This window comes from Branchiostoma floridae, chromosome 9 (genome assembly GCF_000003815.2).
Source record: "Branchiostoma floridae strain S238N-H82 chromosome 9, Bfl_VNyyK, whole genome shotgun sequence".
NCBI classification, from domain to species: Eukaryota; Metazoa; Chordata; class Leptocardii; order Amphioxiformes; family Branchiostomatidae; genus Branchiostoma; species Branchiostoma floridae.
Window position 1 is genome coordinate 21,150,865 of NC_049987.1, and position 16,799 is coordinate 21,167,663.

Below are 16,799 nucleotides of genomic sequence, written 5' to 3' on the forward strand. Positions count from 1 at the left end.
ACACACACACACATACACACACACATAAACACACATACACACACACACATAAACACACATACACACACACACACACACACATACACACACATACACATAGTAATTATACATATACATACATGCATATCTTGGGGGATAGAATTGGGAGACCACCTTAACACATGCCTAACATCCTGATCAGAGTTTCTGTCGACAGAGACTCCCATAGCGATCTTTGCTGGTAGAGTCAGCAATTTCGACACATCGCAATCTATACCCTGACATACACTTACTACTGGTAGGAACTTAAACGTCCATAAAAATTTATGAAAACGCAAACGTACCTGGAGAAGTGCACATCCCTTCCCAGTGGCTCGGACGATGACGTCAGTTGGAGTGACTGGGACCTCCACACGCTGCAGAACCAAGCTGTTTGTGTCTGTTATAGTAAAGGTCTTATCCAGTCCCTCAGCAGTCTGTACCTGGACTTCAATATCAACTCCCTCTCCGTAAGCCATCTCAGCATAGCGAGCCAGGGCCTGCAGGGCCATGACTGTGTTCTGCATGCACACAAACAGTAGACATAGTAGACATAGTGCATTGCTGTATAAATACAGCAATTTGCTGCTTACCTTGATAATAAAATGACGGAGAGAAATGCCATCTGACACCCAACATTCTGACAGTCTCAGTACCATATTCATGTACATTATTATCCCCATCATTGGGTTTCATAAACATGCGACTTATTCTATCAAACCCTAAGCTTGCATTCTTTCATTCAACACAATTTGGAACAAGTTGTGTGGTTGTAATTGTTTAATCAAACTTCTAGAATAAACGACACATAATGTACAAAGTCATGTAGCGTAATTCCACATTGGAGGACCCTATTTGTGACACGACTACAAACCTGTGTGGATGAAAAGCCTCCATATGCGTTCCTCTGCTCCGTGAGCCAACGTACGATGGGCAGGCCCGTTACCAACGATTCCCTCTCTCCAGTTGCCATGTAGGCAAGAAGTGCATAGGAGGTCATTTCCACCTCAGCAGAGGGGGATTTGTAGTATGGCCGGAACCAAGTATCAGGTGCTTCTGTCGGCTTCCCAGGCTGAACCTCACGCTCCCAGTGGACTGTACCATCTTTGATAAAAGTTCCACAACATGTGTTCATCACCATAAGTCCTGAAGACATTCTGAACTATTCCACTTACAAAGTTCAGCAAGAGTATATTAATCATATGGCAAGGCATATATCTGGGCCAGTTTTGAATACAAAAATTGACAATCTTATCACTCATTTTTGACAGATTTGAACAATTTCTTATTCATGATACAAATCTGGCCATAATTCGTGAATTTGCACATCAAAACTGTATTGTGGCGAGAAAAATTCCCATTTTCCATGTAGTTCATTGTATTCAGCAAATTTCCGTGGTAAGTTGTTTTTTTACTCAGACCCACAACAGATGATAGTCCTACGAATGTAAAGAACATCTCTTAAGGATCTAATGAGCATCATATATACATTAAAGTTGAAGAGTAAAGCAAAACTTCTTTTCAAACCTTTCTCAATGGCCAGGTTTTCCAACTTTTCCATGAACGTATCTCTTTGTGAATGCTTGGCAAGAGTCAGGGCATAAGACATCAGGGCGATGCCATATGTGCTGGTCAGATTGCTTTCACTAGTCAGGAGGCACTCCAGGGCATTTCCAACAAGCTCTGACTGCAAAGGTAGAGCAAAAATAAGTCAGTGCAGTCAACATTCTACATGACTGAGTCTTGCAGCGAATTATACATTTGTTCCAACGTCTATCATACTGTAAATGCAGAAATGTTCGCGGTGGATTAATGTTCGCGGTTTTCGCGGTGACCACTTTGAACACCGCGAACTTAAAACCACCGCGAACATTTTTCTACCATGGTATTAGACTGCAGTCTATGGTGTTACCGTGAACTTAAATCCACCGCGAAAAGTCCTTTTTCCCGCTACCGCGAAATTAAATCCCCGCGAACTTAAATGCATTTACAGTATATCATGCTTTATTTACAAAATTGATGAAACTTACTTCAACATATTACTTTTCTTTAGACCAGTCTTTGTTACATCCTCTGGTTCAATTAAGGTATTCACAGAAATTTCAATCAGCCATGAAAGCATTACCGTGTATCCGGAGTTTCCCCAGAGGTGGATGAGCGGATCCTTACCTCAACGGATTCCCCACTTTCCAGCATGGCGATGGCAATGTAGGCAGTCAACGTGGTATCATCATTGACACCTCCCTTCATGGCCTTGTTCAGGACTTTCCCAACAGACTGGTAACAACCATCTGGCTTTTGGTTGGATGCAAGCCACTTCTTGGTGTGATCCAGTTCCTTTTGGTCAATGAAGATGTAGTCACGGGCTTGGGAAAAGCAACGGATGACAAAGGCAGACAACCTGAAAAAAGTGAGTAGAGTTCGTTAAAACTAGTTACAAATCCTGATTTGTGTAAAATGAAAAAGCATTACATTTTGTTCAAGATGTGATTCTATAAGATCTAGTACATGGCATGGAGTAATATAGGCGATAGCCTACCAAGTACTGCCAGAGTCGTCACTTTCGCCAAAGGCACTGTACGACCCGTCCTTGTGCTTGTAGGTCAATTCCCTTTGGTAACCTTCAAAACAATACAGAAGATCGATAGATAGGTACAGTGCATGCACAATAGAAATAGTATTCTTTACACTTGGCATACATGACAGGATGGAATGGTAAGAAACGAAATTGTCAGCCATCTTGTTCATTAGATGACTAAAAGATGCAGAAATGACAGGTTGTTAGAGAATCACATCGCATATTCTGTTGGTTAAGATTGGTGGGAACTAATATCTACCAAATACATACAAATTTTACATGACACCGACAGAAGGCATAAATGAAGTTCATCTAGCACATACTAACTGGCAGTTTACATTGTGAGACATGATTTCCCTATCTAGTGCATTAAACTATATTCATCAATAGATTTATACATGCATCTGACAAGCATTATGTATCATCACACAGTATGTACAATTTGAGCCCTTCTAAGATCATAAGAGTGCCTAAAAACTCACCAATCTTCATGTATTCCAAGGACTTGTCCTTGATTTCAGAGGACAGCTGGTTGGTGGTGTCCAGGTACTGCATCACGAAGATGTTTGGAGCAAACATAACCATGTTCTGCTCCCCACACCCGGTCGGCAGACGAACAAGTTTGTCCAGACCAGATAGGGTGGGGCCCATCAGGTCACCTGAGGTCATTCAAAGATTGACATTCAAGCGTAATTATGTGTACACCACTGCATCAGTAGAACACAGTGGACTACTACTATGCCCCCCTCGCACGTTGTCTTCGTTCTTTGAACATGGGGTCTTACAAGTACATGGGCTATTCGTTAAAATGCATGTAATGTAAACATGCTGCAAATATACATTTTTGTAAAAAATAAAGTCAATGCAGACTCTGACCTCCCAGTCCCTCAAAAGCAAAATGTCCTCTGGCACTTCATACAGACCGTTCAAAGCACCCCTATGTAAACATCACTATTTGCAGTTGTTGTATGGTGGCAGTTGAATATTTTGGGTACTGACCGATAACGGACACGTAGGCCCTGTTGGACCCCTCCACCAGATTCTCAGGGAGGACAGTCTGGATGATGTCTTCTAGCACTTCATCAGGGAAGTCTTTGGGGCAGAAGAATGAGCTGTAGGTGTACTCCTGCTCAATACCCTCCGGCTGTTGAAAATAAATAAATAATTTTTTTTTTCTCCCTGTTGACACATGAATTGGTCAATCTAACAAACTTCTGGTCCGACGAAAAAGGTGAGCCTGGAAATTTATATGTGAAGGCAATGTTCTGGCAGACCTGTGCTGAGTTTTATTGTAGATGCTCTTGATGCTCTGATGTAGTAAATCAAATATTGTGTCAGCCCTGTTAAAAGATATCGGAAAAAGCATTACCTCGACCAGCAGGTCCTTAACAATGGCATCCCTGACCCCCTCGGTAGGCCTGACAACTGGTTCATTCCCACATATCAGTCCATCGTCCTCCACAGCCTCAGCCTCCACCGAGATTTTGATTTTCCCAAGCGTGTTTGGGACGATGTTGAAAGTCTCGGTCTTGGATGCCACAGGACACACACACACCTGACGCGTCCTGTCCTTGTCAATCAAGTCAAAGTCCTCCGACTTCAGCAGTGTCAGCTCAATCTGTAGAGAAAGAACGGATTGAAAGCTCAAACAACTTGTCAATAGGACGTTACGATTTCAATATACAAGGTTATCAGAGTTTTATCATCCTATCCCCACTGCTGACATCCTCTTGGTTCCTAGCTTCACTCCTTGCCAACTTGACTCCTTTTTTTATTCGGATTGACAGACGAGACAGACGTAGTGGTGGCGCATTCAAGTTAGCTACTTATATTAACTTCACCACTATACATATGTATACAAAGACATAAACATAACGAAACTAAGTAAAATACAAAATGAGGCAAAATGTAAACAATACTGATAACAAATGAAAAGCAAATAACTGTCAACAGCTGGTATATGCGCGTGTCCGATCCCCTACCTCAGTAAAAAGGGTCAAATTTTACAGAGAACTAAAAACAAAGTTGGAAGAATAAGTCAAGACTCCTTCCATGCCAAGGACATTTCCCTACTCATGATCTGTTCATGAACCTGTTGAAAAGTGTTAAAACTTTATGTAGACCAACTCCACAAACATCTTTTGATGAATAATTCAAAACTATGGCTAAGGGGCAGCTGGGAATGGTTCAGAAAGCTGACTATGTGCAAAAGGCGTTTACCTCTTAAGGATTTCTTACAGAAAAAAATCCTAATGTGTGACAAGGTAATGCTCCAGTCTCACCACTTGGCACTGCTGCATGTAGTTGAAGATGGAGACTTTGAGCGGCACCTCCTCACCCCTGATCACAGAGTAGGGAAGAGTGGGGGACACAAAGAACGGTTGGAAGGCCTGCAGAGATTCATGGGAACAGAAGCACATGGAAAGTGTCAGTGATTTCACAAAGTCAACAAAAGATGATTTATGAAATAAATATTTTCTATCGGATATAACATGCAACAGTCTTTTATTTGTTGTTGCCTTGGTGCAATGATAAGAATAGTATTTTAAGGGAACGTACTGTGTACCTTTCATTACTTTCTCCCGAAGTCTACTAGGTATTGTGCTGTATTGAAGTGACTGGCAGCAAAAGCAATTTTTTTAGCCTTTTAACCATTTTGCTTAATCGCCGTACCTATGTATAATGTATCTGTAACAAGGGAAGAAGGATCATAAAAAAATGCACAAAGTCCTCTAGAATACAGCACGGTGTATTTCGTATCAGCCCGGCCACCGTTAAGGTCCCCTCTCACTGGACGTGGGGCACGCTTGCAGCATTGCTGGGTCCGTTCACTGCGGCACTGTTGTGTTAATTTCGCCGATTTTGTCTTGCACTCACACTGACGTGCGGCACTGTTGCGTTTCTAGACTAAATGAACATGTTATTGACAATTGCAGCGTTGCCAATTTATGAAAAATCACTGTAAAATGATGAGAATGCCAAAAAATGAGATTTATAATGAAAAGATTTCCCTTATGATAATGAATTATGTGATACATATGCTATAAATAACCTTGAAAGACTTTTACAGTAAAGGAAATGACCCGAATGAACGGACACGAACCATATACCAGATTTGACTCCATGTGCACGTTTTGCACCATGTAACGTTATGTGTAATGATGTATGTTTATATGTTTATCAAGCTCCTTGATGTTTATTCACCAATTTTGCAAAATGAAAATGCTTGATATTTCATACTTTTTTTTGTATGACGCGGAGTATTTTCATTGTCGGCGGATGACTTGCCAGACTATTGATGATGTCTAAGTCTATCATATTTGTAAAAAGTGAGAAAAATATGGCACATGGGTCCTACTAGTGACTGCAATTTTGTATTTTATCGGCGGCAGCCTACCAGCAATGATTACACTGCTTGTAACGTTATAACGTAAACTCAAAAGCAAACGTTATCATCTAAGATAAATAATTTCTTTTTGAACGTTGTACGATAATCTTTTTCTCTACATCCGTAGGTTAATCGATAAACCAGTTACTTATTTTTTGGTTTTCAAGTGTAAAATACTGACCTACTTTCCATTAATTAAATCAAAAGATGTATTTTAAGTTAACTCTGAATGCGGATACAAGGTAAGTTTTGTGGAATTCGCAATGCTGTAACTGGATCGAAAACCACTGTAAAATTATTAGAAATGCATCTAAAATAGCTTTTCGGTGATAAAAGGATGTTTACTTTTGATTCTTGGTGTAAAATAGGCAAAATATATCCTTGATACTGTTCGGGGCGTGGTGGCGTCACCGTTGGGGCACTGTTGGGGCATCTTGCCACTTGCGTTATTTTTAAACTTTCCAAAAAACGTCGCGCTTGCAACCGGCACTTCTAGGTTTGCTTGCGGCACGTCTAGGTTTCGTGGGGGCACCTCTAGGTTCCGCGGGGGTACAACTGCGTTTTCGAACGCAGCAATGCCGCAAGCGTGCCCCACGTCCAGTGAGAGGGGACCTTTAGGATCGCCCGACGGCGAAGGTGATACGGAAAACAAAGGAATAAATTATATTAAACACACGATCAATGCGAAATGCGCCAGAAGAATATCACTGGCTTCCATGGAATCATTCGAACGCACTTTGAATGCGCCGCGTTCGATATGTCGAATACCGGATTCGAACGTTTTATATTGCTGTTGTTACAATTTTTAGTTTTAAGACAAAATTTTCCAACTTACGGTACATTTCGTATTTATGTGCGTGTGTTTGTGTGTGCTCTGCTTACTCAGTGGATTTATTCGGTGGTTATATCAAATGACCAGGCGTTATGGCACCACACCATATACACCTCCAGCTGCCACGCCATGCCGAGAGTTCTATGCAGTTTTCTTTTCCTTCCGCGAGAGAAAGTAGTCCGTTCCATGACTCCGGGTGTCAACACCCCTCACAAGAAAGCTTGTCGCTGGAGTATACAGCTGCGTATCTTCTTAATTTCTTGTCATTCACAATATTTTAGCCTCCTTTTTAGCTCATATAGATTTTTGAACCGATTGTGTATCGTTTTCCAGTCACAAATACGACCCCAAATCAGGTGACTTTCGTGTAAATTCCCCTGTTGTTTTGAACCTGTTGTAGATGTCAAACCAACAGGAAATCTCCTGCGTATGAAAGAGCAAACCTTCTAGTTTCTGAAAGTATAAGATTTATCACAGATTTTTGAGACGTAATGCATTTGCCCCGATATTCCGTGAAGTCATGACATAATTTTGGTTCCAGAATAGAGCGCACCGGGTTTGACGATTTAGCAATTATCCAACCGGGACAGATCCTCTCTCCGTAAATCTTAAAGTTAATGCAGCCGCCCAGCCACGTCGAGAGTTCGAGGCAGTTTTATTTTCCTTCCGCGAGAGAAAGTAGTCCGTTCCATGACTCCGGGCGTCAACACGCGTTACAGAAAAGCTTCCTCCTGGAGTATATAACCCCGTATCTACTTAGTTACACATCATTCACAATATTTTAGCTTCATTCTTTACTCCGATAGTTTTTTAAACTGCTGTTTCATCGCAATCCCTTAAATATAGCGACTCGAAAATAGGTGATTTTCGTGTAGATTCCCCTCTTGTTTTCACCCTCGTGTAGATTTCAAACCAACAGGAAATTTAGCGTACATGAAAAAGCAAAAATTCTACTTTCCGGCGGTATATGATTCATTATACATTTCAAGTGCGAAAAGCAAATGCCCCCAATCCGCGCGAGGCCATGTCATTTAGGAGCGGTAATTTTGATTCCAGAACGCACCACTTGTAAGCAGCGCGCGTGCCGCGGATTGGCTCATTTCTCAAAGGTTTCGGTCGACGGAAGGTTAGCTGCGGCCGCGATTTTTTTTCGAAATCTCGAGAGAAAAGTGTCCGTGACTTCCATTTTAATTCATAGCTTATTTATACTGATCATACTGGGAATATTGTCAGTTTTAAGATGTCTTCTTATTGTTCGTTCATATGATATGTACTTAGTGTAGTTATTGTTTGACCTAACGTTACAAGTCAGTTAAAAAAAAATTCTTCAAAGTTTTCAATCCTAATTTTGTCAAGCGTATCATTACCAACTTCATACACTTACCTCTATCTACGCACTCTTCTACACTTTTTTATTTTTCTCAACGCATTTATGATAATAGCAAGAAGTATCAAGGTTTTTCACTTTGGACTGATATCGATCTTATCAAAACTGAAAGAGGTCGTCCTGCGATTGCGATTCCCGATTTCAAACCTCACCAGGATTACCCTATACTTAACTAGCAACATTTCATACTCATACAAGGTGTGATGTTCATATTGGTTTGACATGTTCAATCATCATGTACCTAAGTTACATATACCCAAAAGTGTCAACTTTTTTTTCTTTTCCGCTATACCCCAGACTCAGACTATATTAAAGTCTATGATTGACATTCCTTGCTACTGTAGAATACAAAATATACAAAGAGTCATATATATGTTAAATATAAGCCAAACTTTATTGCATGAAATTGAAAAACAATGCATGTCATGTCTAAACATCAATGCCAAATTGGAAACAAGTCTTGTAGTGTAACTGTATATCAGGAATTTGCCGCCAAACATCTGACGTTTTTTGCCAGAATGATATAATTCCAATCATGCCAAATGATCTGACTAACTAACACAGTAGTCACCCTCTTCAGGTCCATAGCAGAACATCACCTGTAGGAAACACAATTTCACAGTATGTTATGAAAATTCTTTAAGAGTCTTAGGTTGCTATATCTGAATCAGTTTACTCATTAGGAAATGGTGCCAGCTAATGATTGATGGACTAATTACTTATATGCAATACTACAATGTCAATCAAAGAAAGGAAAGTTGAAAACACTCTTCGCTGCTAGAGGCACATCCTCAGCTGTTCTGGGGTAGAACTCCACCTAATGCAAAAACAAAAACATGTTAATATCCATATGTCATATTGGTACTTACCGTTCATTGATTACCCATATCACACACTCAGTCAGATATTTTATACTCACACTCACCCACTATCTATTTTACTTTTAGCATCTTTATCTATGCTATACCATATCAAGACTAATTTATATTCATGTTAGATTCATATATTACATTTTTATATTATATTATATTACATATATTATAGACTAATTTCAAGGTTATATCATATCATATATGCATTATATATGAGTTATTCAGAATAATAAATTTATGATATAACATCTAAGATTATAAGTTAAGCAAAAACCCAGAAGGTACAGACGGAAACTCAAAATCTAACCCATAGGTGAGGAAGAGCTGGAGTAAGGAAATAAAAGTCAGAACCTCCAACCTGCACCCGTACCAAAGTGCGGGGTTACGCCTTTCCCGTCAACTCGGGGATCTGTGTGATGTACCCCATGTTGACGTCGTTAAGTACGACCTTTACAGGGGTAGGGCGCCTCTAACCTACCTACGGGGGGCAGATGTCTAAACCTAGCAGGAAGGGGTTCTTTGGAAAAAAGGAGAGAGGGAGAGAAAGGGGGTGAAGGAGTACAGAAAAGACCAGCTTCCACTCACCTATGCCTGTAAACTATAGACAGTCCTATTTCACTCATTATTACTCTACCTCAGAAAATTCTGAATCAGAAATATTATCTAATAAAGACAGACTACCACAATAAAAGTCATCTATAAAATTTACATAGTCTTGATCATCACTAGTGCTACTTGTATCTGAATCTGCTTCTGCATTGTCCTGACCTACCTGATTTTGCTCACAACAAATAGAATTAGAACAATCTAAACACCTACATCCCGGACCACATGCTTGACCTTTCTTGAGACACTTACATCTTTTACTAGAGCACCCACTTTTACATTTACACCCCCTGGTTAAAAACTCCACAGTCTTCTGCACCTTTTCAATATTTTCTTTAGAATCCCATGTAATCATTAAATTACCGTGATTATCTATTTCCCAGCCATACCTATCTAATAATACAGAAGAAAAGTCCTGCTCTAAAGCCTGAGCCCAAGTAAGGTAAACCCAACAAGAACGTAACCAATGGAACCAAAGGGACTGAAAGGAAGGTAAACTATTATCTTCAAACTCTATTCTTTCAAAGATGGCACCCCTAATAACTTGTAACCAGTTTTCATGAATCTTTGAAATATTATCCCCCCTCGTTTCTCTGAAAAGTTGGGCTGGAGATGAGTACTTAAGAAAAGCTGTACGGTGTTTTTGAAAGTAAACACTACCAACTAAACGAACAAAAGCCAAGAACCCTGTATCTTTATCTGCACAAGAAAGAGAACCACTAGTTTGGACAGAGTTTCCACCAGAAATGAATTCTGAAAACTGAAAGAAAGTTTTCATAAATGATACCTTACCAAGGCCAACAAAAAAGGAAACATAATCACAACCTGTACAGATAAACAGTGACTGAATTATATGGGGTAGTAGATTTCTAGAAAGGGAGGAAAGATCAGGGTCCTTGTCAAAACAAGATAGCAACTCATTCACATCCAGACATTGCCAATTTCCAGGTTCAGCTTTTTGTAAAATGACAATTCTTTTACCTGTATCCCCCACAAAAGGAAGGCCCACATGATACGTGTCCGTATCAGGTGAATAAATCAATATGTTTTTGTAACTGCTTGAAGCAGCATGCAGCCAAACACGAGTGTCACTTTCCTCGTGATTGGACCTACAGTCTGGATATGGAGAGATGCCATCTACTGAAGAAACAAAACACATATCTCTCTTATCATCAGTAAATGCCCCAGCTGTGAACACTTTCTGTTGCTGCCTCAAATAAGGTGTACAAATTGTAAGTAAAGAAGTACATAAGTAAGAACATAACAAACGCTTGTTTGGGCGCAAGGAAATGAATTTTCTCCAGTCTTTTGGGGTGCATGTATCATCAGAAATTGAATCAATGAGTGTTAAATTGTCATTTTCCAAAACAGAATCTCTTCTATTTCTTTCAACATCTTTAGCACTAGGGCCATTTCGGTGGGGGTCATCAAAAACAATATGGACTTCATAACAACCTGACTGAAGAAAAGGCAAAACCCATTTTACAAACAGAAAATGTGAATACTCAAGAAAAGTTCTATGCTGACCTAATGGAGATGTATTAATCAAAAACATGCCTTCTAAAACAGAGCACTGGGGGGAAAAGCCAACTGGGTACATTTTGGTAAAAGCAGTATTATATCTAGATTGGAAAAAAGAAGTGGTTGCTGATTTAGCCCCCTTGTGAGGGACTCCATCAGCATTACATAAAGCACGAGGCAGCTCCAGAAACTGACCTAGCTGGGGCAAATCTAACAGATGGGCAATTTCAGATAGGGGCTTATTTTGATTTTGGGACCAGGAAACAGCTCTACGATAACATTCTAAAACTAACTTTTTGTCTTTTTCACTTTTTGAAACCCTTGACTTTGTCATTTTAATTTGAGAAAAAGTTCTTAAAGACTTCCGTCTTTGGGGTGCTTTATTACTTGGGTTGTTAAGTATCCTGAACCTAATGAATGTGTCTAATGATGCCTTACCTATTTCCCTAAACTTAAGCAAGTCCTCTCTTTGAATATCTGAAATAGAAGCTCCTGTTAATGGTTGGGACAGACATCTATCATGTACAGGGGTAGAAAAAATGTGGGCATCTACAACTTTTTTTGCATAATAAACAATATTTAGCCTTTCCTGTTCAATAATAGCAGGACTAAGATCATTTTGAGTTCTACAATTTGCTTTGACAAGAATTTGTTGTTTAACTTGTTTAATCAATTTAGCTCGATATGGTAAATATAAAACAAGATCTTCAATTACAAATTTGTTAGGGCCTGTAATAACTTCTTTTGTGTCCCGATTTATCAACATTTCATGACTCTCATCTAGTGCTACATTTGAATAATTAACAGAATTAATACTGGTAACAAATCCCCCCTCTTGGAAATATCTGAGAATATGGTCAGGACAAGACAATATATCACAAAGATGCAAGGGAATGATTCTAGAATATATTACATGGTCAAAGGCATGGAAAAGGGGTGCCATCATTTTGTATGAATACAAACGCAAATTCCAATTACCTGATCTAATTGCTATGAAAAGAGAAATATATGCCATAAAGTCATCATGAACAAATCTGTGCCAAAACAAAAATACTTCATCCCGGGCACATGCTCTGGAACAAAACTCCTTGAAGTCATCTTCTATACCTTCTAATTCCATTTTCAATAATTCCTGTCTTCTTACAAAGTTGTCTCTATCAAAACCTGGGTCACTAAAGTGTGTTACTGAGTCTAGAAATACCCTTACCTTATCAACAATAGTCTGGGCTGAAAAAGAACAACTTGATGAACATTGATCAGTAGTGTCAGTACTATTCCTTCTATACTCTAGAAAAGCTTCAATTTCACATCTGTATAAGGCCTCCCATACTTGAAGCAAAAATTTATGAGTGCGCTTAAAATGTTTACATAAACCAACTGAAAGTAATGTCTGTCCTTTTATTCTACCCGAAGCGATCTGTTTCAACCCTCCCTCCAATAAACTTTCATTAATGCATTCTGGTAATTTTTTAATGTATGCCAATCACCCGGAAAAATAATTAACCAACTTAAAGCGGGGCCATACTCCTGTTTTAATTTGAGAAGGTGGTCATAAGTTTTTGCATCCCCAACAACAACTAAATATTCAACATCAACGCCAACATTAAATGAAGTGTGAAGGAAGTTAAGGGCCTTTAACATTGTCTCTTTACAGTCAGCATTTTCATTCATTATAGATAAATATGCAATATTAGACTTTTCTGTGACAGGGTCCCTTTCTAAAAATAGTTTACATTTCAAACTGGGTAATTTATAAGAAGATTCTGTCAAATCTGATATACATCTTTCAAATTGATAAAGTAATACTTCAGAATTAAATTTATGAGACTCTTTCATTTCTTCTTCAGATATTCCAAACTGTTCGAAGGTCAGGGATATTGGAGTGGAAGGGACTATAGACTGAACACAAGATGGGGGTGTAAGAGATAAAGTACTATGATCAATTTCCTTTGGTGACCTTTTTCTTTGCCTAAACTTTGAAACTAATTTGATTTTCTTTGATACTGGCTCATCAGTTTCAGTAACATTACCTATACCTACAGAGATATCTTCACTACTATGTACAGATGAATTTGGCTTGGGAATAAGAAGAGATTTAGGTTTGGGTTGGACGGCTTGAATAGATGTGCCGTTCCACCCTCGGGGACTACCTGTCACAGCTGCATGGGGACTACCACTATTGATGTTGTCTATAGAAGCTACAGTAAAAGAACCTTCTGTTAAATTATAATGATTATCTTCTAATTTCAATTTATCTAACATTCCAGAAATAAATCTTCTATGAGAATCATTAGAACAACATACACCAAGGCGATTTAACAATTGCATAAGATCAGTAGACTGGCTATAAGAATGAATTAATTCTGAATTAATCATGTGAAAAGGATAACTACACTGACCGTCAGAGACAATAAATAAGATAAGGAAAGTAGCAAACAGTCGTCTTAAAAACTTAGAAGAGCTATGGCTAGAATTATCCTTAAGAAATGCCAAATAATGTTCATTCATGTCAAAGGTTTCAAAATCAGAACTTGGTATTTCAGATTTATGCATAGTAAGTACAACAATAAAGTTCCACACAACCGGATTTATTTCTTTAGAAATTTGCAACATGTCAATTTCATGGAGGGATGTTGGACACTGAACAAACTTATCAATGAATTTGGAAGATTCTTGATGGATTAAACTATTCATGTACATCAAAGAAGACAAAAGGCTAGAATTAAGTACGTCTTTGTTAACATCTGTGAACATAGAAGCAACATTGGACTGAATAGACTTCAACTCAAGATCACGCTTAGAAGTATTCAATCTTGCTGCATATAATGCCAAATGGAGGGATTCAATCAAATCACAGTCTTTACTATATAACAATAAACTGAATTTGTTTGATTCACTTGAACTTTTGTGAATTAAAATAAAGTTTCCAAGATCACTTAATAGTCCAACAAGTAACCACTTTGATGTGAAAGAGAATGCATCAACTTCATCACACTGTTCTTTATTTTGGAATTCACTAAGAAGCATTTGGATAGTTTCTACAAACAAATCATATGCATCCACAAGAAGTAAAGATTTGTTCTCTAGAAACATTTCACCTACCTTACAAGAAACCTGGTGCAAAGCTAATTCTGGTATGTTTTCTAGGCTACACTTTACATCCAAAGTTTTCAACATTTCTAAACGTTTCTCCAGAGTTTCTTCTTCCTTAACAAGATTACCAGATCTATATAAACATTGATAACAATTGTTACATAAAAGGGAACCTTCTGACAAAGTTGAGTCAGCTAATTTTAAAGCTGATTGTGGGATATTTAATGAAGGACAGAAACGTTTCCTTTTATGGGACCTAATTACCTTACAACAATGCGTGCATTTATCTTCATCACAAAATCGGTAAAACTGGAAATAATGAAATGTGCACAGTGAAATAGAATTTGGCAAAGTGTTACAACCTGCCGCTAAGTCTGAAATGGAGGAAATATATGACATCATGTCATCAACTGAAACATTTTGTCTTTCATGGTTAGACAAATTTTGGCATAAACCAAACTCAGACATAAAACAATTTTTTTCTAGCACTGCTTGAGAGAGTTTTTGTGAGTTATCAGTTAAAGAACTAGAAACGGAATCAGGTTGGGCCTGTAATCGTCGAAATTTACGCTCGCAAGAACGACATACACAGTCTGTACTGGAAAGTCCTGTATTATCAATTACCCAATTTCTAAGTGTATCATTCCATCCCTGTGGATGCCTATACTCCTCAAATGTAGATGGCTTTTTACAATGGGCGCATGCTGAGAAACATGGCCGGCCTGGATGAAAATTAATTGTTTTACCTCCCCCACAACCAAAAAGGGTCACTGTAACAGTCCTATCATGTACTTCTACAACCTTATTTTCATCAAAAAGAATATCACCCCCCATACTAAGGTTTCTACACATAACATTGCATTCACATAAATTACTTATCAATTTCTTCAACTTGCACACCTTAACACATTTGCTAGTTGACCATAGAGTAAATAACTTACCTTTGAAAATGACAAAGAAAGAAAAGAGGCCAAGGGCAACTACGGTTTTACAGGAATCACTAACACTGATATCTTCTCCCCCCTCCTTACTAGAATCACAGGTTACCATATTACCCACATCTCCTCCTTCCTGCTTACTACTCTTACAGGTTACACTATCACTAACATCTCCTACCTGCTCACTACTCTTACAGGTTACACTATCACTAACATCTCCTACCTGCTCACTACTCTTACATGTTACACTATCACTAACATCTTCTACCTGCTCACTACTCTTACATGTTACACTATCACTAACATCTCCTACCTGCTCACTACTCTTACAGGTTACACTATCACTAACATTCATATCATCTCCTACCCCCTCCTCACTACTCTTACAGGTACTAGTACCTACTGGTTAACCTTTTCCCCCCACCCTGAGGGACGAAGGGGCCCACTATACAACATTCTAACCTCTAGGCCAGGTGGGTACTGACCAACTTACAACTACTCCACCCTGTAGGACATATTACATACTGCACATCTTCCCCTTCTAACCAATACCACACACAACCTCACCTTTATCTTGTGCTTCTTTAAACTGACTAAGCCTTTTATTCATCATATTCTTCCACTCACTCTTAGTTAATGTACGTGTGCTCCTTGGCCGGGAAGGACCCTTCCCTGTACTACCCCCCTCTACCTTCCCTGGGGTAACCCTAGGCTTAGGAACAGGTCCCCCCCTAGGCCAGGAAGGACCCTTCCCTGCACTACCCCCCTTTACCTTCCCTGGGGCCGCCCTAGCTACAGCTACTCCCCTGGGCTGGGAAGGTCCCTTCCCCATGCTACCCCCCTCTACCTTCCCTCGGGCCGCCCTAGCTACAGCTACTCCCCTGGGCTGGGAAGGTCCCTTCCCCACGCTACCCCCCTCTACCTTCCCTCGGGCCACCCTAGCTACAGCTACTCCCCTGGGCTGGGAAGGTCCCTTCCCCACGCTACCCCCCTCTACCTTCCCTGGGGCCGATCTAACTACGGGTACTCCCCTGGGCTGGGAAGGTCCCTTCCCCACGCTACCCCCCACTACCTTCCCTGGGGCCAATCTAACTACGGGTACTCCCCTGGGCTGGGAAGGTCCCTTCCCCACGCTACCCCCCACTACCTTCCCTGGGGCCGATCTAACTACGGGTACTCCCCTGGGCTGGGAAGGTCCCTTCCCCATGCTACCCCCCTCTACCTTCCCTCGGGCCACCCTAGCTACAGCTACTCCCCTGGGCTGGGAAGGTCCCTTCCCCACGCTACCCCCCTCTACCTTCCCTGGGGCCGATCTAACTACGGGTACTCCCCTGGGCTGGGAAGGTCCCTTCCCCACGCTACCCCCCACTACCTTCCCTGGGGCCGATCTAACTACGGGTACTCCCCTGGGCTGGGAAGGTCCCTTCCCCACACTACCTCCCTCTACCTTCCCTGGGGCCGCCCTAGCTACAGGTCCCCCCTGTCGGAATACCCTAGCCCAATCCACCCGTCCCTTGGACTCCCCTGACTTCTGCTCCTCTTCCTGGATGCTCCTTGTCCTTCTTC

General features: G+C 40.2%; 1 protein-coding gene across 1 annotated transcript in view; it reads right to left on the reverse strand.

Annotated features, from left to right (window-relative positions):
- Positions 1 to 16,799, reverse strand: part of LOC118422291 (pregnancy zone protein-like) — a 45,864-nt gene that overhangs the window by 2,983 nt on the left and 26,082 nt on the right. The window contains exons 22-30 of the mRNA XM_035829809.1: positions 4,879 to 4,986; positions 3,966 to 4,214; positions 3,596 to 3,740; positions 3,079 to 3,255; positions 2,558 to 2,639; positions 2,188 to 2,419; positions 1,546 to 1,705; positions 893 to 1,122; positions 324 to 539 (exon numbers count right to left, since the gene is read on the reverse strand). Coding sequence (XP_035685702.1) covers positions 324 to 539; positions 893 to 1,122; positions 1,546 to 1,705; positions 2,188 to 2,419; positions 2,558 to 2,639; positions 3,079 to 3,255; positions 3,596 to 3,740; positions 3,966 to 4,214; positions 4,879 to 4,986 — 1,599 coding nt within the window. The remainder of the gene's footprint in view (positions 1 to 323; positions 540 to 892; positions 1,123 to 1,545; positions 1,706 to 2,187; positions 2,420 to 2,557; positions 2,640 to 3,078; positions 3,256 to 3,595; positions 3,741 to 3,965; positions 4,215 to 4,878; positions 4,987 to 16,799) is intronic.